This window comes from Anopheles ziemanni, chromosome 3, assembly GCF_943734765.1.
Source record: "Anopheles ziemanni chromosome 3, idAnoZiCoDA_A2_x.2, whole genome shotgun sequence".
NCBI lineage: Eukaryota > Metazoa > Arthropoda > Insecta > Diptera > Culicidae > Anopheles > Anopheles ziemanni.
In genome coordinates this window covers 81,731,521-81,758,165 of record NC_080706.1, presented here as the reverse complement: position 1 = coordinate 81,758,165, position 26,645 = coordinate 81,731,521, and the positions used below count along the sequence as shown (strand labels likewise).

The 26,645-nt window shown below is 46.0% G+C and overlaps 1 protein-coding gene across 1 annotated transcript in view; it reads right to left on the bottom strand.

The window, feature by feature from the left end:
* The window catches only part of LOC131286003 (phosphatase Herzog), a 42,266-nt gene extending 16,171 nt beyond the window's left edge, over positions 1–26,095 (bottom strand). The window contains exons 1-2 of the mRNA XM_058314860.1: positions 25,996–26,095; positions 24,251–24,793 (exon numbers count right to left, since the gene is read on the bottom strand). Coding sequence (XP_058170843.1) covers positions 24,251–24,329 — 79 coding nt within the window. The 5' untranslated portion in view covers positions 24,330–24,793; positions 25,996–26,095. The remainder of the gene's footprint in view (positions 1–24,250; positions 24,794–25,995) is intronic.
* Between the last annotated feature and the right edge of the window lie 550 nt (positions 26,096–26,645).

Genomic DNA, 26,645 nt, shown 5'->3' with positions numbered 1-26,645 from the left:
GGGGACGGTAGGAAAATCTGCAAATCTACACACCTCAGACTAAGGAAGGGGGGGAAAGGTCCGTTTTCCCAGGGAATGTAACAACCATCGGCGCAGAGGGCAGAGATCTGGTTGATTAAGTGTGTTATCCATTCACCATGCAGTGGTTTTGTCACGACGAATCGTTCGATCTTGTGCAGAAAAATCCTATCACTGGATTTTATAGTTATTTTGAAAGGAGAAAATCAAAAGGACTCATCATCTCAAAATGCACCGCACTACCGCCAGTTTTCGGACATCTCTAAAAATAATTTCCCCCACCAAAAGCAGTGAACCAAGAAAAACAGATACATCTCATCGGACCCAAAGATCCATTCGAAACAACAAACCTAGAGGCCAAAGTCCCCGGCCCGAGTCAAGATCGACCAGTCGACTCCAACGCAACTACCAAAAACCCATCAGAACAAACACACACACACACACCCACGCTCGCGCACACACACAGTGATGCTGGCCAGCACCCGCCGCAAGGTATAAAAATATCTATCCTGAGAAGAAGGCAAAAAAAAGTCTGGCACCAGCGCATCTGTTAGATTTAAATTTATTATGCTGGCCGGTGTTAGTCGAAATGGAGCATAAAGTATGTGCTCGACGAGCCGCCGTGGGCTCGTGCCCCTGGCTTTGGTGGTGGAAAACAGTGAGGGAAAACAAAGGACAACCCCCTCCGCACCAGGCGTTCAAAACATCGATGAACGTGTCAGCGGAAACGATGCTCAATGATTTTACACACCTTTGTGATCAAGTGCCTCCTATTTATCTCTCTATCTCTCTCTCGCTCGCATACACACAGTACAGAGAGAAGGCGAGAAGATGAAAGGAGCATCAAGGCGCTTCTGTGCCATTAATTGGATTAATTTCCTCTCTGTTTGCTATGGTTGGAAAATTGCGTCAACGATGATACGGTTATTGGATTTAATCAAAGGACACATCACAGACAGGGTTGGGAAGAGTACGTTCCTGCTGAGGGTATTTAATTTTAGACACGCGTGTCATGCGTGGTCCTTGCACGGATTTCACGCCCAGTCCAGTCATCCGGTGGATTGCGGATTAAGGAAATAATGTGGTGGGTTACCAAAAAAACAATCTCGTACATTTTACATTTGGCACGTAGTCCAACGCATGAAAAACTAAACAAGGCTTGTCCCACAGGGCACCCGGCATTTGAATGGGGCATGTATTAAAAATACCCTTTTTATCGACACATCAAAGGCAGGTGGAGAATCAAATTACCCAGAGCTTTTACTTCGACATTCAGGAGACGTTCCGGATTGGTTGTTGTGGAACTTCGTAACCGGAGGAGGAAGCATTTACACCTCAATTAGCATTACGAATCAATAACGAACAACAATCTCTGGATTCAGAGAGGAGAAATGGTTGTTTATACTGGTGGAAAATCGGTAGAAAATATTTTGTAAAATATCAATTTATATCACACAAAATGGTTTCTCTTTTTCTCATAACAAAAAACCAACCCGCGAACACATCAACGGCAGTTTGAAATTGACAGCCTCTGGTTTGTACAGAATACCTGGCAGGGCTTCGCATACTTGCTGCTTCCCCTTCCAAAAATGCGATGAACATCTCGATAATAAGCATTCCTATACCACATGTGCCCCCCTCCCTTCCCAGCAAGACCGCGAAGCAAAGCATTATTCATCTCAGAATGCATTCTTTCCATTGGCCCGCCGGCAGCATGGCAGCACATGTACATATCCACATGCCTCTGATGGCATCCCTGAGCATCGGAACTGAACTTGAACCGATCCAAGAGCACCCTTTCTCTCTAACCTTCGAGCTAGCAGGACCGGCGCGAAGACATGCCAAAATTTACTGCCTCCCAAGTAAGTCCGAACGTTGGCCCCGGCACCGAACGAGTGTCCCGCTGCTGGAGGTCTGTATGGTTCGTTTAGGACCGCCGGAATTACATCTCCCATTCCCGCATTCACGCAACCGAAGCTGTGGATCCCGAAGTTCCGTCTTTCACGGACGTTGCCGCCGCCTTTCTGTTTTGTCGAGAAGAGTTTTCTAAAATTAGACTTAGTTTTGTTTCCTTTGTTTTCCCCGGACTCGGTCGATTAGGACGGTGTCTGGCAGCGTCTCGGGCTAGCGTCCCCTCGCCAGAGGCCACCGAGGACTCGCGGGAGGGTGAGCAACAAGGGCAAGCCGGTTTCGTATTCCCCATCTCAGACACTCGCCAGAAGTCAGGTTCCGCCACCGGATTTATCTCGATGACGTCTCCCCAACAAGCGCTTGTGTTCCACCCATTAGCGGAACGAGAAAGGCCGGATTAATGACGATAGGGTGAGATTCGGGGAGCCATGTGTGCCGGTAGACATGAGACTGTGCTCGTTTTCTATGCTACACAGAAGCACAGGTGTATTTGTAAACTTCATGCGATCCGGTATCGTTCCGCGTCGATCCGTGCCGTCAAGTCACATGATCTTCTTCGCCAACACCCGTTCAATGGTACGCGTCGGTAGTCACTAGACTCTAGCTGGGAAGAAGCTGACCAAACATATCTACTACATATCTCGCCAAACGCCACACGGTCGGTTTGCCATTGATGAACTCCTACCGGCAGTGCCGAGGGCAACGGACAAAGCGTTTGACGAGAGTCGGTAGCAGTTATCGAAGATCGGATGCAGATGTTCTTCGCGATCAACGATTGCGATTTCAAAGTCATCCGTGCTTCGAGGCCGACACTGTAAATCAATGCTAATAAACACCCGTCACGGATGGAAGCCCGTCGTGCGGGAACGCTCGCTGATTCATCTTCTACTGATTGGGAAATATTTGATCGACAACAGATTTACAATATGCTTATACCATTTACGCCATTGTGGTACCATTCCCGGCGAATTGGTTCACAAAGCTATCGAGCACCGAGGAGGACGAAAAAAAAGGGATTCAACAAACAATATACGGTGCCATGCGGCCACGGTAGTATTTCCATCGAAAGGGTACAGACGCGGCGTTGAAAATAGAACACCCGTCGGGTACCGGGTTCTTCTTCTGCAACCGGAACTGAAAATAGCACCGCAATTCAAATGGACGAGCGCGCCAAACTCGCTTCTCCCGCGTTGATTTGCACGTGAAAGCTGTTTTTGTTTTTTGTTTCCTCTAACCAGAACTCGGAGCATTCGAACGCAAACGCGCGATGGCGTTTCGTCTGTCAATGAAGTCAAGTGGACCACCAGTGCAGTGTTCGTGGCTATTTTCTGTCCGTGGAGCTGGGAGTAACCATCATCAGAATCAGATAAAAATATAATCATCAAAACTAGCCACTCGTACGAGAACATAACTCGGTACGGCAGGGAGGACGGTTTACAAGCGAGGTTGTACACGAGACGTGATGCCCGGCGGAAAGCGCGATCGTTAGACATGCAAGAGACCGATGTTGTACTAATAAAAATTGCCCATCAGGTCACATCGGAGGATATGAATATAGCCAGAAATAGCCAAATAAAACGAAAACGCTCTTCGAACAACGTTAATGATCTCCCAATTGGCTTGCCTCTTGTGAGACGTTACTTCTAGTATTACGTGTTTTTTTGCGCTGTCTAACAGTAGCGCTGGTGGACGCTAATGGAAGTTGAGTTTCAAAACCAGGCCCCCAGCAGCAGTTATACAATTTCGTGCTACACACACACGAGAGGTTTCGTTCGACTAGTCGTTCAGTTAAGGGGGAAGCTGTCAAGTGGCCTTGCAAAGTAGCAAACGAGCAAAACAAACATTTGCACACGCACCATCATATCCGTTTAGGTTCAGGACTTCGGGCAGGTGAGCATCATCTCCAATATCTGCAGCGTTCTTTCTCTATGCATAATTGATTTGGGTGAATTATTCGAAGCTGCATAATTTATACGTAAACAGAACCTACCATTCTATCACACTTCGTCGGTTTAAGGTGTTCGATTTAATTTTCTTTGTACGTTGATAGCGTTTGCTGATGTAGACCGAGGGAAAGTGGCTTCAAAGTGGTCTGGAAACGGTGTTGCACGAAACATTAAATTTAATTCCACGTTTAAAGGGGCCTTTCTAGTCGATAAGCTAAAACCACACGCGCACCACCATTCGACGTTCTCCTACAGGACTTTCGCAATCAAAAACCTGCGAAACGCAGGTGTTTTGTCGCGAAGTAACAGTTTTACAACTCCCGCGGGCAGGTGGGCACACTTGTGGCCTTCTTCGACACGCAAATGTGTGGGGACCACAGTTGCTTCCATCATATCAAATGACCCCATTTTCCCCCGGCTCGCACATTGTGAACCAACAGGTCCATATCTACATATTGCGCTACAATACATCACTCCATCGCCCACCACCAACACAAGTCGTTTTGGCCGTTGCTTTTATCACACGAGGCGCCGTGTGCTAACCTTGAACAGAACTTGGTGTGACATTTTTTGCCATGAGCTGTGGAGGAGGTCTGATGGTTAGGTTTGCAAATGGTTCAAGAAAGCAGGCAAGTACTCGGGGTAGGTTAATCCGTTAGGATGCAACACGATGTATGGTATGGTTGTGTGTTTGCGAACGAAGGTCAATCGAACACGACCGTCACAACAGCGTCCAGGAATAACATGGACGACATTGTCGGTAAACGCGGCTAACTTCGTGACGAGGGTTGCCGGTTCGAGGTCTTTTACGTCTTATTTAAGGTTCTGGCCCGTTGGAGGCCGGAAGATACGAACAATCAGCGGATGGATGTTGGACTCGTTTGCCGGAACGTACTACGTAGGACCCGGGGAATTAATGTTGCACTCCATAAATCATGCTTTTCCGCCAAAAACTAGCTAGGCAACCTGGGCTTGGTTTGGCGAAATAGTGCAAATATGATATAGTGCCATGCCACGCGCAGACCAAACAAAGGCCTGCCCTGTCGCCAAACGGAGTGGTGATGGAGCAACCCTTCTTCCAGCGCACCGTTCGGCGGGAGACCATAATTCCTAGAAGGTCCCTTGGTCCTCGGATCGTTCACTCGTTCTGTGCCCGGTACTACTGTGAGCAGTAAATCAATTTTAATTATTACTAGCTAGAAATGAACCCTTCCCATCCGCTAGGGCAACCCTCACGGGTCACCCGCCTCTGTATTGTAGGCCTGGCATAAAATGTCAACCATAACCAACAAAATGGCTTCCGATCGGGTTCAGTCTGGTAGTTCACTTCACGGCGCAATTTTTTTGCCTTCCAAAGGTTACTGGGAATTTGCAAGGACCAATCACAAGGGCACCGCCATAGGCCCACCTCACGCGAAATTCCACCGGCCGGTGGACAGGTGGCAACATTTCTATCGTACTGGGACTAAATTTAGAATCCTCTGCAAAATCTCCCTTCCAATCTTCCGCACCGCCTGTGACACGAAGCCAGACCACACGTAATGCCGCTCGGGAGTGACGGAATACGGTCTGACAGCGGTTTGGCGCCCCTGGCATAAGTGTGTGTGTGTGTGTATAAGCGGACGAACGCTGCAGCGTGCGCCATTGTGTCGTCAAATGAGGATATTTTTGTTCCCATCCACTGAGTGATGGTCAGCAATGCTGCGGCAATCGTCGTCTAGCCTCTAATGTAGTCACACCATTAATCGGCGGGGTCACCATCGGATGGTTTCAGATTGTGCAGAACGAGGGGTCTCATGTGACAGTGGCCGTTGCACGCAAGGCATGACCCTATGCCAACGGGGGCCAGGCTAGCGGGGGATTGGAGTTTACGCAACCAAACATTCGTTTCCATGATACCTCGTGGGGAAATAGGTGCTTGATATTAAATAATCAACAACATAAATACGCGGATGGTTTGTTGAGCTTTTCGGCAAGAGCCAGGCACTTCCTTTTCCTTGTCCGTGCGTCGCTTTCCCGTGGAAAGATGTTCTTTTTTCCTACGAAAAATTTTCGAACGACACAAAAACCTTGAAACATTCTGTACGGAGCTTTTTATTTTCAGTGATCTAAATTCTTTTCACTGGAATTTGGAGAGCGGGGAGATATAACTGGATTTTATACCCCATACGCACGACAAAAAGGAGGAACTTCTACCATTAAAATGTTCACGTGTTGAACAGATGTATGTATGTCGTGTGTGGACATTAACAAAACATATAACCATTCCAAAATAACATACCGTTCGTCGATGGACCAACGAATCATCTCGTAATGAGGTATTTTCATATACAAAAGGTACATCTTAATACTTAATCCATCATGAGCGAGGCTAACGTAGTAAAATATATTATTTGTTAGCAACGGTATCCCATCGAGCTGCAGCAACACCAGCTGGGCCATTAGTCATACGCTATTCTTCTCTTCTACCGTTCCGTTACATCGCGAGTCTTTCGAAACATTTGGAGAGGTAATATTCGATGAAAAATTTCCCAATAAATGGAATAACAGGAAAAAAGGTCCCCCGGTTCCAACAGAAGTAGCATCACGTGGCGCTAGAGTATTACTCGGAAAAGTGATGTTATTGATCAAGTCGATGTGACAATTATGCCTTGTCGAAATCAGAAATCGAGCACCGAGCAGCGTAATCGTAATAGAATTCCGTTCGCTGTAATCATTAAAATCCAGGGAACCATGCCAATCAGGCTAATAAATATTGTTCTTCCCAGAAATTCGCTGTGCCATATCTTCACCCGAAGCCGTGGAAGATATGTCGAACGGTAAGTATCATCAAAGTCAAGCTGTTCCACGGCCTGCTGACAGAAAAGATTGAGTTACTGTAGATATTACATTTGCTTTCACATCCCTCATCGACAATGTCGAGGGAGGAATGCGTCCTTGAAGGCTCTCGAGTAAAATCAATCATGGACAACTTTCTTGTGCTTCAAAAAGCTACTGTATAATGTTTACATTATGGCGGAAAAACGATTTTTGCAACTGGAAATAGTTAGCACACAAAGTTACGTACCATGAACCGATGGATAAGGGAGTGGCTACAAGCGGGCAAGAGACATCCTCACGCGATTATTTCATGGTCAGTGAAATCCGTGCAGTAACTACACCGTAGGATGAAGGTTACCCAGAAGGTAAGTAATTAAGCCACCGTGTGGAGCACCCTTGCACCAATCGATAACGTTACACCATCGATCGGGAAGTTCTTATTATGAGGAAATTGTGCTACGAAAAAGTACAATCAAGCCATCTGGAAAGCATGCAAATTGTGCACACTCTATGGTTCCATGCCGTTGCTTGCCTGGGGTGCAGTGTAACCAGAACATCAACGCCACCTGCAACGACTGCCGACAGTAAGCTGACATTTGCCGTAAAACAACAACAGCACCAACACATCAACGGTTGCAACTACAAGAAGGTAACGCCACGACCCTGCTGTGCAATCGTTCCGTGACATTGAGAGTTGGGCACCGGAAGAGGTCAAACAAATGCAACTGCATCGCGTGCCATACCAGGGGATGCCGACCAGTTGGTATGGGCGACGCGGTGGTGGGGTTTCCTCCACATAGCAGGGATTAGTCTCTGTGGTGGTGCACAGGCAATATTGTTTCGCTTTGGTTTAAGTTTTAAGCGCTTCCCAAGAAGCCATGGAAAGTTCTCGGACCATTTTCTTGCGGTAACACTGGAAAAGTAATATCACCGAAGCGCATAAAGGGCAGCCTGGTATTGAAGTATATAAGTAATGTTTTTAGAAGCCTTGGGAAGCATTGCAGACGACTTCAACTGTTTCTTCTTGAAACTGCTTTCGAACAACTACTTCAAACACAATGACAGGATTAATCCTGTGGTCTCGTTTGTATTCCTTCAAGTTCATGCATGGACATATCCTTGTGGATTTCCTTAACGAACTAAAACGGACAAAGATATTATCTCCAGTATTCACTTGAACGTGGTTTTTATGTTTGTTAAAGTTTTATGTGGCTGAACACCACATTGAATTTGCTTTTTCCAATGCTTTCAATGCTTCAATTTAAGGATAATGCCAATATTATGAATATACAATGGGGGTCCGCGACAGCCGAGCGGTAGCGCCGGTTAGAAAATCGGCCCATGAGCGCCGAGGCTCAGCACCTCGACGGCAAGGGTTCGAATCCCAACCGAGACCGGACCCTCCCCTGTACGAGAGGACTGACTATCCACGTACAACAGGGAAACAAGTCTCGTAAGCCCTTAACGGGCAGGCATGACCAAGAGGTCGTTACGCCAAGAAGAAGAAGAAGAAGATGAATATACAAACCGCATTGATGCACTACTTCACAAACATAACATTTTTTCCCCAATCTTACATCTGCGACGAAGAAATCAATCTTGTTGAACGTGTTACCTGTAAATAATAAAGAAAGAATTATTAGCAAACATACAAATACTTGCTTTCAATATTAAGCATATTTAGAGGAATAAGGATTAAGGTGAAGGCCTCTTATAAGGTTGGTTATTTAGCTGTTTCCCGACATGAACCTAATTGTTTGTGGATGCAAAAAAAAATATTACCAATAACAACGCTACCAAACACGATTGTACTAATTTATGCATGAGTTCTGACAATCCAAACGAAGATAGGGAATACCGTTAGTCATTGCCAAACCCTTTCGCAAGGGCTTCGAACGTATTATTCAGGATGACTGGTTCTGAATTCAGGAGACTAAACCCAATGTCCGGATGCCCTTCTGTCTCCCGGGCGTCACCCTCACTCACCGCACCTAGTACGGAGGAGTCCGAGTAGGCAAATTTGAAATTATGATAACGAGCTTAAAGCTTCCCATAAATTGTATAAACATCTCTCTACATCCCCCCGCTTCTTGGTGCCTTGGTCCGCCTTTGGACCAGAGTTTACGGCGCTCGCAGTGCGCAGGGCACGAGGGCACGAAGAGAGTGATGATAAAGCCGAAGATAAATTCTGTTAGTCGCACGTAATTGGATTGGGGATAGATGATGGTTCTACAACTTCTGTCACAAAACAAACTCATGGAGAGGAATTGGTGGGTATGGTGTACGTACGTGCGTGTGTGTCTGTGTGTATGCACGCGTGTGTGATGGTTATGCAGGATCGGTTCAAGCCGAGGATTACTAGGTGACTTCTGACTTTGCATATGGCTCCCCATAACGAACTTATTCAATTGTGTTATCGATGGTCAAAGGTCAGTTATCCACCTCCCCGTTCGGCTCGTGTGTAGATGTCCCGATTAGCATGAGAGGATTTGCAGTGGCTTAACATAACGCTTACAACATGCTGGTTTGCCCGGGAAGAAATTCTTTGGCGCAACAGGTAGCCCCGCCTAATAACTGCACGATTCATACAAACTCGCCGTTACGCGAGCCGCAAACTGCAGACGAGCGCTTAAGCTACACTCAGTCGCTTCCACTCCTAACGAACTCTTGAAAAGGTATTGTTCTAATTCCTCTTTCATCGTGAGTTCCAGCATGCACCGCTGGTGCTCGAACTCACGTTTCACAAACTCCGTTGGTCTGGGGGAAATCGGTTTCCACACGGCCGGGAAAGTGCAGTTCTGGCATTGCAGCATGCAAGTTCGACAACCCGCGAAGCTGTTGTTCGAACCGTTTCCACTCATCATAATCATAAGCACAAGCACGCGCCATCTTGACTCGAGCACGGGGGCGGGGCGGCGAGCAGACAGACAGTTATTTCCGTGCCGGTGAAACAATCGAGTAAACATATTGGGTGAACCTCGCGGACGTCCGATGGGCAACGAAACAATGGCAAATAAATTGGAATCGTCATACGTGACGGTATGGGCGAAAACCGCGGACTATATATCCGAACCGATAGCAGGCTGCCGATGCAACCTCGACCTGGAGAGTCAGCGGAGCGCGTTTGCCTATTGAGACGTCACTGGCGAGGCAGAATGGATGGGCCAGGCCAATTTGTTGTTCTAGTACCAAATTGGAAGTCGTGAGTGGCACGCCGCAGCCCTCGAAATAGACAACCCATTTGTGTAATGCGCACACGTTCAACAAAAGCATTTGATTCGAGGACCAATTCGTATGGTGAACGCTTTTGACAGCTAATCGCACCCGTAGACTTCAGACACATAAACCTACATTTTTAAAGACTTTGACCTCCACGTACACGACAAAGGATTCCCCTGTTCTAGAGCATTCTAGGTTTTAGAGATTAAACCATCTCAAGGGAGTAAGTACTTAATCTGCCGATTTCCACTCACAGTACCGAGTCTAGTTTCACAATGAAGAGAACTTCTAACTTACCTAAAACAATACATTGTCGTTATTCTATGATTCATTTATCCCTCTACACCAGTCTAGATTAAAAGAACGATATGATGGTCTAATCATTCCAAATAGATTTAATAACCTACTAGTTAGGGTTTTATTTACAAAAAACCTATACAACTACTGCCCAGCTTGACAGCTGTATCGACTGCAACCGGGGCAAATGGGATTCGCCAGTTGATGTACGATAATTAATTGAGAGACCCGATGGAGCAAAGTGCGATTTCATTAGGCCACTTAGTGGAAGCTGGAACTACCGCTTAGCGTGGATGATGTCTTTCGTCCAGTTAACGTTTTGACCACCATCGTGCCGAAGGAGGTGAAACAGTTCGCAGCTCCAAATTGAAATGGGGGTGTGTTGAATTTATTTCCTCCGTGCCATTACCACGAAAATGAAATTATATGGACGTGCCTTTACGAACAATAACTTCTGAACCCCCGGCTCTCGATTGCGATTGAGAAAGCGATGAACTGCTTCGACCCCATTAAGCTGGAGGTAGGTTATAATGTATAGTTAAAGTCGAAGTTTTAAATTTTTGTTCAACTTTAACCTGGACAACAACGCTTGCGAAAAGAGCTGTTGTTTAAAGAGCTGAACATTACAACTCTTCGTTTTAAATTCGTCCAGCAACGCTTGCTCTCCCCACTCACACAACACGCATATCTGAAGGTGAACGTAAAAGGGCCACCGGAATTCGGGTTTGGCGAACTGCCGTTTGCGGGACAACTTGTCACCGACCTCAAGCGCAACATTCCTCAGCTGACTCTGTGTGCACAGGTGTATGTATGCCCGCGGGCGCGTGTGTGTGTGTGTGTGAGTTTGTGCATCCGCGAAGATCGCGGAGATCGCGGTCGAAACCACTACCACCAGCAGCGAGACTCCGGAATCGCGAGACTTGTTGCGAGACGGCGTACACTCCCCATCATTATCATCGCCGATCATCGTTCGGCGTAGATTCGTCATCGAGGCGGCGTGTGATCAACGTCTTGAACGACCTGGACCGCAAGGTGTGGCCGCGCAAACGTTGGGTGTATGATATTTTTGATGACATCGGAGTGTGGTGTAGTAGATTATTTTTTTCTCTTTCGCTTCCATCCAATCCACAAACCGTTATAGCTGGAGAAACATGGCACGGCATGGAACGACCGAAAAGGAAATCTTGAATGGAACATAAATGTTTTCCGCTGGGTGGAGTTTTTCGACGACAGGAAATGCAATAAAAGCTACACCACCACTGTCGGACACGGGCACTGTTGACATTGGTAAACCGCGCTTGTTTGTTCGACTGATCTTATCGTATGAAGTGTGCATTTTCCAAGATTGAATCAATAAACCAAATCAACGCCAGAGAAATGTCGTTACATGTCCGTGGGGATTTGAAAAACTGGTAACCCAATTCGTCATAACGTGGCAATGTCTACCCCCACCCCGTCACCTCTATTTGATTCCACTTTCAGCTGACTGATGTCATCATCAAATGGGTCCACAGATGCAATCGATAAGAAAAAAGATAGAGCTTCGAAGCAAACATGGTACGCGACAAGGGGGGTTAGTACTTATTGATATGACAATGCTCAAATTGAATAAATGTGGTAGTTTAACCGCTGGCACTGGATACACCGCTACTATCGCTACTACCGCCACTGACGTCAGCGAGTACTACTGTGACTGGCGTACACTGGAGGCCATACTAATCAGGTTAACCTTGAGCTGCATAGATATTTCAAATCGGAGGTGCCTTCTCTCGATGAGAGTAGTTGTGATGGTGCTGACTTCTAATCGCGAATCTGTGCTTCTGGACAGAGGTTATGAATCAAATATACAGTCGTTCGAACCTATCTTTGCCTATAACCCACCCATGATTGAAATAGTGCATCAGCTTCTGTCGCTAACGCGTATGATAGTCTCTAACTCAACAGCTTTTGTCTCGTGTTCATCTGGTTTTGTCTCCTGATTTCAATTTTGTATCTATCTGAAAATTTGGCTACTTAGACTGTACATTATTGTTTGTACTTAGAACTATTTTACAAAGCTGCCTACAAAAAGGAAATGAGGCAATATTATTACCCAATTAAATATTTGGAACTGAACCAAATATATGGAAGAGATTGATAACAAACAAAACAAGTAACGTTAATCAGCTATGCAAATAAATAAAAATCCCCGATTTCGGAAGTTTTGAAGGGTAAATGAATTTATGTTTATTTTTGCTACACTGTGATTATCTACGAAAACCGCTACTACCTTTTTTCATGTTTTCGGCCAGAGACAAAACCTGATGAGTTAGTGACATACTCAGATGCGTAAGAAGACAAAAGCTGATGAGCTACTTAGCAAAACTTAGTGCCTTAGAGACAACACCATCTGCTTTCGAGATAAAGTTGAGTGGCAACGGGTGCAATAGTATGTGAATGTTAAACACTTGGTCAACATAAAAGTCGACAGCTGTTTTTAGTTTCATGAGATTCTTACATCTGTTTAAAGTCGCGAAAGAAAAAAGTATTATTCGCATATTCTCCCCAAGCGATAGCTAGAATTGATTACCGAAGGAAGAAAGACTAGTAACTTGTGTGTTATATCGACGTATGAACAGTAAAAGAAAAACATCCCGGTCCATGGATCAAGGTGACAACAGCAACGCGGGAAGTCTTTTGTAGACACCGATGTCCCCAAGTTGACGCCCCGGACGTCTTCGTAATACGTCGAAGTATGTGTTATAGAGAAACAAAGCTGGCTGTCGAGAATTAATCGCCCGACAGCGTAACCGATGCTTATGTAATGCTAATCCACGACCCGTGGACGGAAGTTTGAGCGTCCCTCTCGGGGATGAAGTAATCTGACGGTCCAAGGTTGGCGCTGGTTGGTAAGGTGATGTGTGTTGTGTTGTTACGACAATTCTCGACACCCACCCTCCGCCTCCATCCCACCCAGCTAGAACACATAATAATCTGCCACCTAGTGTGCGAATGTATGAGCTGTGAATGTGTGTATTATTTTGGTTTGGTCGGGGGCGACAAAACGCCATCGGAAACAAACATGCCCATGTGTCGGTGTTTTTGGTCCAACAGAGTCCAAGGGTCCGCTACATAGTAATAGAAGCTCCGTGATGTGGAGTGCGTCAGCACGGCCGAAACAACATACAAATGCCAAACAAACCGAGCAAGGGAAGCGATATATTTTTCCACCATTTATTTACCTCCTTGTCGGCGATGAGGTAGGCGTGGAAGACGCACCGTCTGGTGGTTGGCAAAAAATAAACGGGGGGGGGTTGCCGATAGTCGTCGATGCACTAACGTGATGCATGCGCACGTTGCAACTGCAGCTCCTTGCAGCAGGACGGAAACCTGTACCGGTTTTGGCCGGCTCCGGCTGTTCGTCGTGTGTCTTTATTTTGTGCGATCTATTATTTCGTCGAAAACGCCATCGGAAAATAAATACATCGCTATCCAATACAAACCGAACCGGAGACCACACCATTACATCCACGTGAAGTGCTGGTGGACTGGCTTGGGGAGGATGCAGTGGTGGATGCGCCGATGCATTTATTATTCACCACTGCAATTACCGACTTTGACGGCCGGTGATGGGTAAAAGATTGAATTTAAATGCGATAACGATTGTCACGCGAACACCGGCTACGCCCTTTCAAAGCGGGCGAGACTAGTAGGGCCCTATAGGAATAACAAAAAAAAGCAAACAATCGTCTTTTTCCTGCTTTTAGAACTATTTCCACAACCTATGAACGAGAGTCATGAAGAGAAAAAACTTGAAAAATTCTCTAGAAATGATAGAATCGTGAGAAAACAATGAAGGAGTAAAGCACTACAACCAATAACACAAATTCAATCGACTGAAAAATGTCTCCAAAAACTGTAATACACAATAATTTCCAACTTATCAACCCGGACGAGACAGCTGCTAATGAAACCGGATAGAATCCGACGGACCACAACACAAATGGACGCCCTATCTAAGGCACCCAACTCAACCAAAATGGGAAAGGTTTCGAGGATTCGTTCATTGGAAGGAAGAAAACAAAACACCAAACATTTTCCGGACCACCGGTGACTCATAGCTCCAGCGCGTCAGCGTGTCTTTCGTGGCAGATTAGTAAAAGTGACGAAGCAGTGAGGTGGTAGATAAGAGACGGCCGGGAAAGAAAGTGACTCATGGACCGTCCCGATCTCCTCCGTCATGAGAGGTGTGTGACAAGCAGTCCCGAAAAAAATAAAAAAAAACCAAAGCGTCCCTTTTTTCCCGTCCGACTGGCTGATTAAAAGCTACAGTTTAAAAACACCCTGTTCAACAGGGTCGAAAAATCGCATTGTGGCGCAGGACAAAACAATAAAGGACGTCGACAGCAGATCCCAACCGACGCCCGGTGACTGCTGGCAGTAGATCCTGTCCATTTTCATTATCGTTTGAGGCTACCGGGGCAAGTAAGACCGAAGGAAGAGCAAGGTGGCACGTAGCTTCGCGGTCGGGCGTAAATGGATTTCCGGTGAAAATTCCCAGAACGAAAGGAAAACAAACGAGCACTGGAGTGCGAGTCGTCTTTCATCCGCTATCGGAAACCGGAATGGTTGCGGCGCAAGGAACTCCGACCCTGTTCGGTTCGGGTGCTGATTTAGGTTTACGAGTCCCTGTTTTGTTTTTTTTTTCTTCTCAAGCGCCACGGGCCAATGCCACTTTACCCTCTAACAAAGTATTCACTAATCCTCATAAAAATTTCAGTAAAACAACACTTCTAAAAGCCTCGTACAGATTTATCGCGATTAGGTACAGCAGTTTTGGTATTTTTGTTTTTTTTTTCGCGCGAAGGACCGAACATGTTAAAGGAAACGAAAGGGTGTTCGGAGTGTTCTGGGAGGTGTTCGAGTGGAAAACATCAGAGCAAAAAACCACTTTCCTTCTTTTCCGTCCCTTTTCCATTCGGAGCCGAAAGGAAATGAAATGAAAATGGTTCTTTCAAAAGCCGAAAATCAATCGGAACTGTCCACAAAGAATCAACACACTCCTGCAGAACGATGACGAGACCATTTCACCGTTGTTGGTCTTAATTAGTTTCATTAGCAAACTCTTGAGGCCGTCAATTAACCGCTAATTGATTGATTATCACTGATTGAACCCGTCACCCGGTTGGACACAATTCACACCCCACCCCCCAGACGTTGCTCTCGTCTTGAACGCAGTGTCGAGATGTTCCTATTCGAAAACAAATATGATGATCCCCACGGTTTCTTTGAAGGAAGTTAAAGCAATTTTGATTTTCATCTTGACTTCGATCGACACTAACCGATGCAAAGCTAAAGCCTGAAAACTCGCGTGAAGACAAGCAACGATTTCCACAAGGTAAAGAAAGCAGGCAAACAACAAACTAGTGGCACGTGGAAAGCTGACGATTAAATTTAGATTAGGAGGTTCCGACCTGCAACCGGAGGTGAACTCGTATCTAAGCCGGTTCGCAATGTAGCCATTCTAGCGAAGGACGTTAGCCGATGGAAATCCGTTTTAGAAATGTCAAGAAATCCAAATACGTTGCCCAAGGAGCTGTGCAAGGTCGCTGGAACTTTTCCTTGCGTGAACCCCTCAAAACAACGCTGCTCTTTTCCTTCCGACGACGGCGACGGCGTTACCCGTCATCGACGGCGACGAGGAAAAATCAACAAACTAACCAACCAAACAACCGATCGACCCAATGTCGAGGTCGCGAAGGTGAAGGTTCACAGCATAGTGCGCCGTAACGGTCGATTTTAGCATACTGGGAAAGTATAATTACGGAACACACGGAACCGGAACCGAGCCTCCTTCTCCGTACCAGACCATCTCCCTCACCCCACGCTGCGGTATTTCGGTTTGGACGAAAGCTATCTTTTCCATGATTTGCATCAAATCGTCCTTGTCCGGAGTCTCTAGCTGCAGCAACGCGACACAAGAAAACTAAACCACAGTGAAGAAGCGGCGGGGGGCCTGCTGGTGACATTTAAGAAAACGGAAAAATGTCCGTTCCTGTCACGGCTTGTTTTCGTCTAGTGCCCTTTATAATAAGCTGAATCTAAAGCGACGGCTAGACACAGCGGTATTCGCACGAAAATTCCCGCCGTCCCGCGGGAATCCCGCTGGACGACGGGAAACTCCATATGAAAAAAACGGATTTCGTTCCCGCTATGTTTAAAAAACGCGAAACTACGACCCGGCGGGAACGGACGCATTTGCTTAATTGAAACGTTTCATGAAAAGTTTCATTCGCTTGCTACAACAACGTCGGTATGGGCAACGTATATAGATGCGGCCGATGTTGTTGGAGAGAAACCAAAATGCGAGTAGTCTTCGACGCAAAATTTTGGAGGAGGAACTCAACAACACCATTCATAAACTTTATATTTGATAATGACTCACAATTCCACTTTTACCTGCCGCCAATTTAGATCACGTAAACAAACTAAAACGTAAACAAAGCTTCACTTTGACAAATCGGACGAATAAGCTCGTTCCCGCTGGATATTTTGTCGAATCTGGGCTACTTTTTCCCGTTCCCGCCACCGGGAATTCCAGGCAAGTTTAAACAGCGGTTAAGGCAATATGCGACGATTAGCATTCCACAGCACATTTCTCACCGCCGTCATTTCGGCCAACGGTTGGAGTAGCGAACTAGAAGACGCAAAACCCTGGGTGGAACCTAGCTTTTATTTTCCGAGCCCCGGAAAAGCCACCCAAACAATTTAGCCTCGCATATAAAGATATAATTGCCAGTTTGATAACCAAGATTTACATGTCGCCCGTAACCGTTCATTGGTTTATGTGCGTGCGTGCGTGTTTGTGTGTGTGTGTGTTTATCTAGCAAAATTTTACCAAAGCACGCAACGCTTAAAGCCGTACAACTAATTGACCGTTGCCGGCGAGTGGTCGTCTGCCTGGTCCTACGACCATAAAAGATGATTTACACATCGGAAACCTCATTTCACCGGCCGCAGTTCCTGAGAGTAGCCCCAGCTGTTTAAATATTGAGGAAAGTCGGGAGAGGTCGGGCGTAATCCTCCATCTTATAAAGAGCTACCAATAAATTATGCAATTCTTTCGCCCGTCGAAAAAGTTAAACGAAAGCAGATAAGAGGATCTATCCATTTGGTGAAAATTGAGCTGATAAAACGATAAACAAGTTTTTGATGACACAATACATTTTACAAGCGGCAAAAAGATTAATCCAATTCATGGCCTACGCAAGCAAATACAAGACATAAAATAGAAATCAAAGAAATTAAAAGATCCACAACAGTGTGCCGTTGAATGCACTATAAACCTTAGCTCGGTCTAGGGAGGGCATCTTGGTTTAAGCACGAGACACCATCGAGAATGCAAACATTGTTTTGCCTCGGGTATAAAAAAAAGGCAAATGATGATCAAATAAACAAACATTCGACAAATTCAACGCCAGGGATTAAATAAACCTCTCGCCTATATTACCTTTCAAACGACTCAGAGTCTCCAATGCGATCCTCGAGAAGTGTTGGCCATTTTTGTATAGATCCCGAACCGGGGAACCACCCTAGAAAGCAGCTCCGACGACCAGCAGTTGCTATCAGCAATTAGCACACCATGACCAACTGCTGCAGTGATATCGGGTCCGGTTTTGGGGTAGCTTTGGAGGACCGCAGCCCTTGGAGGGACTGGTGAGTGCGGGCGCTGCAGCAAACATAATCGAGTCGACAAACATACGACCCTCCGGGGGCGACTCACCCCACAACTACGCGCGCCTTTAAGCAGCTGCAGCCACAGGCCGTCCCTGGAACGGCTACAATGTGTTTTTCTATTATTTTTGCACACCGACATGAGTGTGATTTAGATAACCATGGGCTGGGTGTATATTCGCACAAACACAGGCGTGTACGGAGCAATCTTGAACAATCGAAGGGACTCGGTCGAGCGGGGAGAGGTTTTCCTGGGTAGTGATTCGACGGCGAGCGCCGTGCTGGTGTATATACTCTGATAACGGCCGGCAAAGTGCCGGAGCGTGAAACAAGATTCTAAACGCCCCGGAGGCAAGACCCTGTATCCATGGCGCACGGGCACACTTAACTCGCAAAGCCCTCGCCTTTACCGGATTAGGCCCGGGCGGAACGTGTATCCTCGCGCATTTGCTGTTTCCGGTGCAATGGAACAGATAAATTAGTGTCACCGTTCGGCAACAGAAGGATGATTTACCGGACACTTGTCGTCGAGCGTAAAGAACATGTGTTTGGCACGGACATCCAAACCCAAAATAAATTTTCCTATGAAGTTGTAGCATGTGTGAGGCCAAAAGATAAAGAAGAGCGTTATTAGTAGAAAACGGACAATTACTTCATCAACAGTACCAGACGAAGCCTTATCAACTTGTAAGAAGTTGTCACGCATGACCGGGAGCTTCAATGCACTCGAAACGAACCGTTAGAATCTGAACAAACGGGTGCCCTGCAATTCGTTTCTAATTGCTTTCGAAAGTTCTCCCACTTGAGAACGCATCATCATGAATGAACTTGCACACATTCAGCCACCGCAACGGCACCAACTCTCCCACGCCAAATCTTTCCCTTAAGGTTCATAGAAGGGGCAAGTACTTCGACATCGACTACTTCCCGCCCGCACAAAACCCAACCTTTTCCACCCCTCCCTCCACCGCAGCACCGAACGTGTGTGCCCGAACGCCATGCAAAAAGAGCTATTTCTGGAGATGTTTATTTTGAGATAAAAAAGGGACCCTCACACGCTTCGCTTCGATGGAGCGCTGGGATGGGGTGGCGCAGCGGGCGACATGCTGTGGTAGGTGGTGTATGTCTCTATGGGAAACTAAATATTGCGCCAACCCCTCCCCTCCCCAGTGTACCCTTGCACCAAGCCGTGCGTGGGTGCAGCACCATGGAACGTCAAGGATGACGGTGGCCCCAACGGTAGAGAAATATTGCTTCCATGCCGACATCGATTCCGATGCGGAAACGCAAAAACACACATGCATTTAAAAGAGAGAGAGAGGGAGAGAGAGAGAAGCCATGGGACGTGCGTGAACATTAAATTATAATTGTGAAATGATAATTTCCCCCAAGCATCTCTCTTTCTCTCTCTCTCGTTCCCTACCTTCACCGAGACACACCATACACGCGCGTGCGATGATGTCAGTCAAGTCGGTTATGGAAGACGAGGGTTCAAAACTCTTTTCTCGCCCTGTTTTTTTTTTATTTTGCACGATTGCCAGCAGCTGATAGCGGTAAACGGGCTCACAAGGCAAACCCCAACCGCAAGCAACGCGACCACAAGCCTGAAGTCGAAAACCACCACAGCTAGTGGCGCTTCTGAGAGGCCACAGAGCTCCTCGTCTGATTAACAGCAAAACTTATTTACTTCTGATGGAACAACATCGACCGATAGCATCTTGGCCCCCGTCCGGTTGATATGTTGTGTGGCCGTTTTGTGCGGCTGGGGGTTTTTTTTAGTAAATCAAGGGTTCTTTTTTTAAACAATCTCAAAACACCCCAACGGAAGGTCAGCTGGTTCTGCTCCACGAATGGAAGCAACAACAACCAGCAAGTCGGTCATACGAGGCAAAAAGTGTTAGACCGCGCGCAGAGTGAATTTGTTGCTTGGCCAAGAAAAAGCGCTCCAATCGCGTCTTGTGAAGAACAATTAATTAGCAGATGGTCAAATGAGATTAAATGGAAACCAAACCGAGACGAACTTCTTAGCGCAGCGTTGCTCCAAAAAGCGATGAAAATCTACAACTATTTACCGGGCAACACCTGCAGGAATTTTCCAATTATTATAATCGCAGACAGCCCCCAAACGGCCGGTAGCCTTAATCGATTACCGAGATGTGTAAAAAGAAAAGCATCTATGAAGTATTTGAAACATTTCAAGCTAACCGACCACACCGAGGAGTTCAATTCCATACCTTCAGCACAGAGCATTCCGAGGCGGCCGACGCACGTCCAGGATGGGCAGGGGGGAAAAGCGAACCGGGGAAAAAGCAGTGAAAACGAAAGTTGCAATCTATGTCAGTGGAAGCAAACGCCGCACCACCATTTTAAGCCCCCCTACCTCCCTTTTGGCCGCAATTGAAATCATCGTAAAGTGAAGCGAGGTGTTTAATTGTGGAACGAATCGATTTATCGATAGATATCGTGAAGGAATCGGTATCGGAAAATCGAGGTGAAACGCAACTTCCGAAGTAAGGTGCAAGAGCTCACCGATGGATGGAAATAGCAACAATCTACGATGGAAATAGCAACTGCTCGTGGTGCATTGCGTTAAACTTTGATAACACGTAACCGAACCGGGCGCCAAATGCAGCAATTAAAGGCCAGAAGCTGTGTTCGGGCCGATGGGGGATGATAAGAGAAGAAACGGAAAGGGAATAATAAGTGGATGTTTCTTGTAATACTTGAAGTAGGCTAACATTTTGGTCATTTTGTGGCAGTGGCCAATGTAGATCACAGTGTCATAAACACACCGTAGGACCTCACGGTCGTTTCGCTTACGACCAATTATCTTTTACTGCCATTTCGACACTCCACTGGCCTCTGGTGGGCCTCTCACAAATTGAACTGACGATGGCAACCATCTGCGATGGTTCGGCATCAAGATGAAACCGTTAAACTTTGACAGTAATTTGTGATAAAAGTATCATTTTATATTCCTCGGTCTTCAGGGCCGAACGACCGCATTATAATGTTCGTATTCTACGTTCAGGTTTCTCCAGGGATATCAGACGACTTTGCCTAGAGTGACGAGTCCACCCAGGAATGTATTGGGCCTATGCTGCCAAGGAAACGTACCTAATCAATCGAAATTATTGATATTTTATTGATTTCCACTCCATATCCACGCCTTCCGGTAGCATCCCCCCTTGCCCGCTGTACACCGATAATCCCCGGTACTTTATGGCGAGTGCGGGATCGATCCCAGGAGAAACTTGGCAGTCACCCTACACTACAGCGCTCTTTCCTTTCCTTCAACCGGTTGTCGCCAACTCCAGCCGCAGGCGTGGTGAAGTCCACAGGCCGCATTCTATTGACACACTTTCCACACGGACGCGCTGCTGGCGACGCCGGAACGTGCCTCCCATGGAGCCATGTAGTGCGCACGGAACCGGGATAACCGGGGAGAGACAGGAGCAGCAACGGAATAATAACAGGTACACAACACACACAGGGGCAAGCGAAAACCCGCCAGCCAACCAGACAGCAAACGGCGTACGTAGTCCCCGACTTTCGTTAGACGCCTAGCCCGCAGACTACCTTGGACCGCACGCCACCTTGGCCTAGTGAGGCATAGATCGAACATACGGCTTCAAGGCTCGAGTCTCGAAGTCGTGCCGCTGGCGAATGGCGAATGCAACAGTTAAGATAGGAACTTCGAACAGGAATAGCCTTCACTTTTCGATCCCGCTGGCATCTCCGGGCGTTTGGGGAGTTCGAAATGGCGGTGAAGTAGCGTCTAAGCGCCATGGAGATGCACCGGTATTTGCAAAGAAATAGTCTGCACGTCTGGGGACGGCAGTGATGCTCCCCGGAGAGGTCAATAGCCGAAGACTTACAGCGTCAACCAGCGTTACACCTGACGGCGTGTAATATCTGGAGCCTACTTAGCCTGGTTTTTCGTCTCTTATGTATCGCAAAACCGTTTGGCAAACACGAACGTTGATTGCAGTCATCTTTTGCAACGGTTTTTGTAATTCTCTTTTTCCTTTCCTGCATTACAGAAAACGCACCCTACGCTTATAAAGACAAATAACCAATTCCAGAAGCTACGAAAGTGAAACAATTCACGATGAGAAATCTCAACTCGGACTGTTCACAAACTGTTCACGATTACAAGAGTTTAACTAGACTGCGTAACATCAATGTTTAAGAGGATTCAAGAGAATACCTTCTCTATCTTTAGATGTCGTGGCAAACATTTCAGAATTTAACAACTTACTTACTTTTTTGAACAGGTGCGCGTGCAGGTGCAGGTGTGGAGGGTTGGTCACCTAACATTAACTATAAATTTTCCCCGACAGAGGGAAATTCCACCGCAAAATTGTAGGTATTCCGAAACCCTTCAAACGAAGATGCTAGCCGTCGTTCGACGTGACACAACCAAAAACCTGCTGAGTGAAAGTTCAAAGGCACCCAACACAGGGATTTGCGCCACACTGAAAGGTGGCTCGTCGTCAGTTCGGTGGAGAAGGCGAAAGAAAGCTCCGGGGAGGTGGCGGAACTACTCGCGTTAGGGAAAGAAACTTTCTGCACCGAGGCGAAAGTGATATAAAATCAATCTCGCTCGCCGCTGAAGGAAAATCTCGGGGTATCTAGCGCCTTTCGGTGTGCGCGCACCTGATGGTGGAGGCGCTTGGGAATTCTTATGAATATCGTCCGTGTTCTGCGTGAAATCCCGACCATATATTGCCGTCGAAGATTGCTCCTACAGTGCTTGAAAAATTGACTGCGTGGAAACGGATGTCGAAGAAACCAAAGGGGGGTTCTATGTCTGGCCTGACATAGGATCTGTATGCTAGGCTAAGACGCCGGTTTTGCTTAGGAAACTTGCGGAGGCGAGTTTTGTGCACCTGTTACTCATACTTTTCGATAACGGACTCAACTTTTTATTTGTTTTTTTACCAGGAATCGCTTGACGGCGAGATTGCTTGAGTTATGAAACATTGCAACGTTGAGTTATAGGCTACATTGGACAAACGGTTTTCTTGCTCAATGTTCTTAGAAAGAATGGAAACTCCCTATTTTTAAAAGATAAAATATTTACTAGCCCTGTTACGATAAACGTTAAACAAAATGGGTAAAACATGTTTTCTGTAAACCCCTCTTTGCCACTCGATTTCTTTCGAGATGAAAAGTCCCGTATTTCTATCCCTTTCCTTAATGATATTTTTCCAATCAAACACCCAACCAATAAGATGATCCCTCCATTAGAAACACAGCACATACGGCCATCGGCTGGTAGCAAATACACCCCGAACGCCTTCACGTTTCAGGCTTGGCATTGGTGGTTCGCCAAAAAAGGAACTTCGTCATCCCTTCCGCTTCCACTGCAGTAACGCTCCAATGACGAGGGATGTGGGTGGCAGAACGTGTTCTAAATCACCAAACCATGGACCAACGCCGGTTCGAGGCAGGGACGATACACGAGTGGCCGCTTTTTGCATCCACATTACCCAGAAGGGTGCGCGTAGGGAGTATGTTTGTTTTTACCTCCGTTTGTTTCCAGTTTGTTTCTTCTCCGTGGAATGTTGTTAGGGGTTTTTTGGGACGACATTTAGGCCGATGTTCGTTCGATACTTTTGATCGGTTGCGATTCGGTCGAGGTGTATGTTTCTTGTTTTCCGCTTCATCTATCCCCTAAAACGAAAAACTCAAACGACTTGTGGCACGCAAACACGGTTCACTCGACAAAAACTTGTGTAGGCGAACTCTACAGTCGAGTTGAGAAGGAAACGGTACTCCCCTCGTATAAGCCGGCAGTGAAAGGTCAAAGATGTGGTTCAGACTACGTCTCGGCTTAATTTCTAGGTTGTGTTACTGGGAGTCGGCACGAATGTTTTACCTTGCGAGATTAAGCGAACAATTGGCGCAATATTTTCTTGTATCTTAGAGGTGTAGAAATGAAGGTTATGTTAATAAAATTAATTTCCAAAACAAACAATACTCAAACCGTATCAAACATATTTTCCCAAATGCCCTGATGGTTATGGTAATTGAAGCGAAGTTTATTAATCCAATCTAATGGCAGTTCTGAAACATTTATCCCATTATTCATGGAAACCGAAGATACTGTCTAAAACACCAAATTGGATGTCAAATTTTTATCCAAAAATCCCCCAAAATAATCTCCCTTTGGTAGGGAGATAAAATACGGCATTGACCCCTCTTGGTACAACGAAGGCCCAGCGGGAAAAAGGTTGAGAAAAACCCACGAAAACCGGACGAGCTGGCTTGCCGCAGCTGTGCGGTTTTCGCGCCCCCTCTGATCGGCTTCCCTGGCTTACCTTTCTCGTTGGGATAGCTGCTGTTCAGTTGCTGTTCGTCATCCCGCGACACCTGCGTAATGATGGATGTAGCGTCCATTTAAACCATTGGCCGTTGGTCGCTGGCCGTCCGGAAATGTGATGGATTGCGGGAAGAAGAAGGTGCGGTTCGTGGTCGTTGCTCGATGCCGGCAGTGTAATTCAGTCAGCCGGGACTTTTGCGGCTTTTTTTCTGTGCTAATCTTTCCTTGCTGCACTACTCCGGGAGCCCCGCTAGACCAAAACGGAACAGCAAGACGACGAGCGCGAAATCGGGTGGCCTTTTAATCCACTTCCGGTGTCACATCCGTTGGTGTATGTGCAGTTTTTCCTTTCTCTTTTCGATTAATCGAATTGTATCCAGGCTGATCCGGAGAGATTTTCATTAACGGGTTTCTTTATGCCTTCTTTTTACCACTGCTTTCTCAAACACTCACGTTTACATTCGGGGAATGGTAAAAAAAATGCATAAAACCAAAAATTAAATACCCCGCACTGGGCAGCTCGAAAACGCACTGCTATATGCTGTAGGAAAATAGAATTCACTTTACAATTAGAACACACAATCATACGCTGAATGAAAGAGGGCTGCTACGTTGGGTTTTCACTGTAATAGCATGGAAGAGCATGTTTTTCATTCCAAAAGCAATCGCCGCGAAAACAGTCAGCCATTTTGATTCACACACAGCTGTACAACATGTTGTCACTTGCCTTTGTGACCACCAAAACATTACACGAATCAAAACATTATAATTTTTAGAACAATAATCCACACGATTTCCAAATTGTAATGTTATCATTAATATGAAATACAAGTCGCATAGTGGTAAAAGGCTTTGATGGGAATGTGAAGAGAACACTGTATCAAAATATACTACTTCCGAAAGCAACAAAAATATTTTGAAAAATATGTGGCACGAAAGTATTCGCTTTTGAAGACATGTTTTCTTATGCCTTTTTCGTTTGTTTTTTTATGCGAGGAGATGTCATCAATGTACAATCATCATCAGAATCATTCATTGCACATAAACACAAGCATAAACTTGCGAACGTAGTAGTACAAACCGGTCGAACCGGTTATCACACAATGTAGGTTAGTATTGGTGTATTTCCATACCCTCGCGATGAAACGATTTCGAATGTATTTTTTATTTAACACGTCAATCGGTTAAAGGGCATCCGCTCACACGATCCAAACGGTTCATCGGTGACGAACTGCAAGTGATATCCGCCCTTTTCCTCCAACCCTCCTACATCCCTTATCCACAGCTCTTCACATTTATTCCACTCTAAACAGATTTCTAAACACAATCCTGTTCTTCCAAATGCGCTGGAGCGGGAAATTGCGAAACGCAAATCTCTCGCATATTCACATCCGACCAGTCCGAAGTCGTAGGGGGACGGAGTGGGGTGACGTAGTCGCTGAACAATGTCACTTTATTCGTACACAATTGTGGTTGCTACGAGATGAGCACTGGTCCCAAATAAATTGCCCTTGTTTTTGGGGTGTGGAGCTGCTGGATTCCTGTTTTCTTTCTTTTTTTCGCTGATCGACTTCGACCGCACGCCGCTCGATTTCACACACATAAAACCCCAAGAGAAACTAGTCCATCTAGGGAGTTTTGATGGACAACTTGAAACTGGTTTTTATACGAATAACTTAGACAGCACTCTATCATGGTTTTTTGTTTACATTTTGCCTGTATAGCAATAAGCTTAAAACTAACCGTTTCGGCACAATAATCCTGCAGCACGTAGAAGCATTAACACGGGAAAACAACTGCCGAAGGAAAATACACGAAACAACCACTCGTGAGAAAGTTCCGAATCAAACTGACGCGAAAGAATTAGTGTTGGCAGAATCGGGTTTCGGAAGATTCGAAGATTCGATCGCTAGACGGTTTCTAAAGATTCGAATCCATTTTGACTAGATAAATTTGAGTCGAATGAGATTCGAATCAGATTTGATTTGGTTGGCGCTCCGAATATTCATATTTGAATTGAATGTGACTCCAGATCTCCAGATACGAGATGAGTTGAATTAGTCCCGAAACGAGTTGATCTAGAGAATGGGATTGATTTCAGTTTACCCAAATTGAACGCTGAATAGAATGGATTGAACATGTTAGATTGAGTTTTTTACGAGATTTTACTTAGGTTCGAGAAAATTCCTGACCTTAATTCTAAGAAAGAAATGTAGTGTTTTTCTTCTTCTTGGCGTAACGACCTCTTGGTCATTGTTCCGTCGGGCACGGACTCTTAGTGCGCCCAACGTCGTGATTTTATTTTTCTTCTTCTTCTTCTTCAATCTTCCTTTTTTAACACTCGTGCCTGCCTGTTGTAGAATACAGCTGGTACAGCAGCGCCCTCCGTGGTC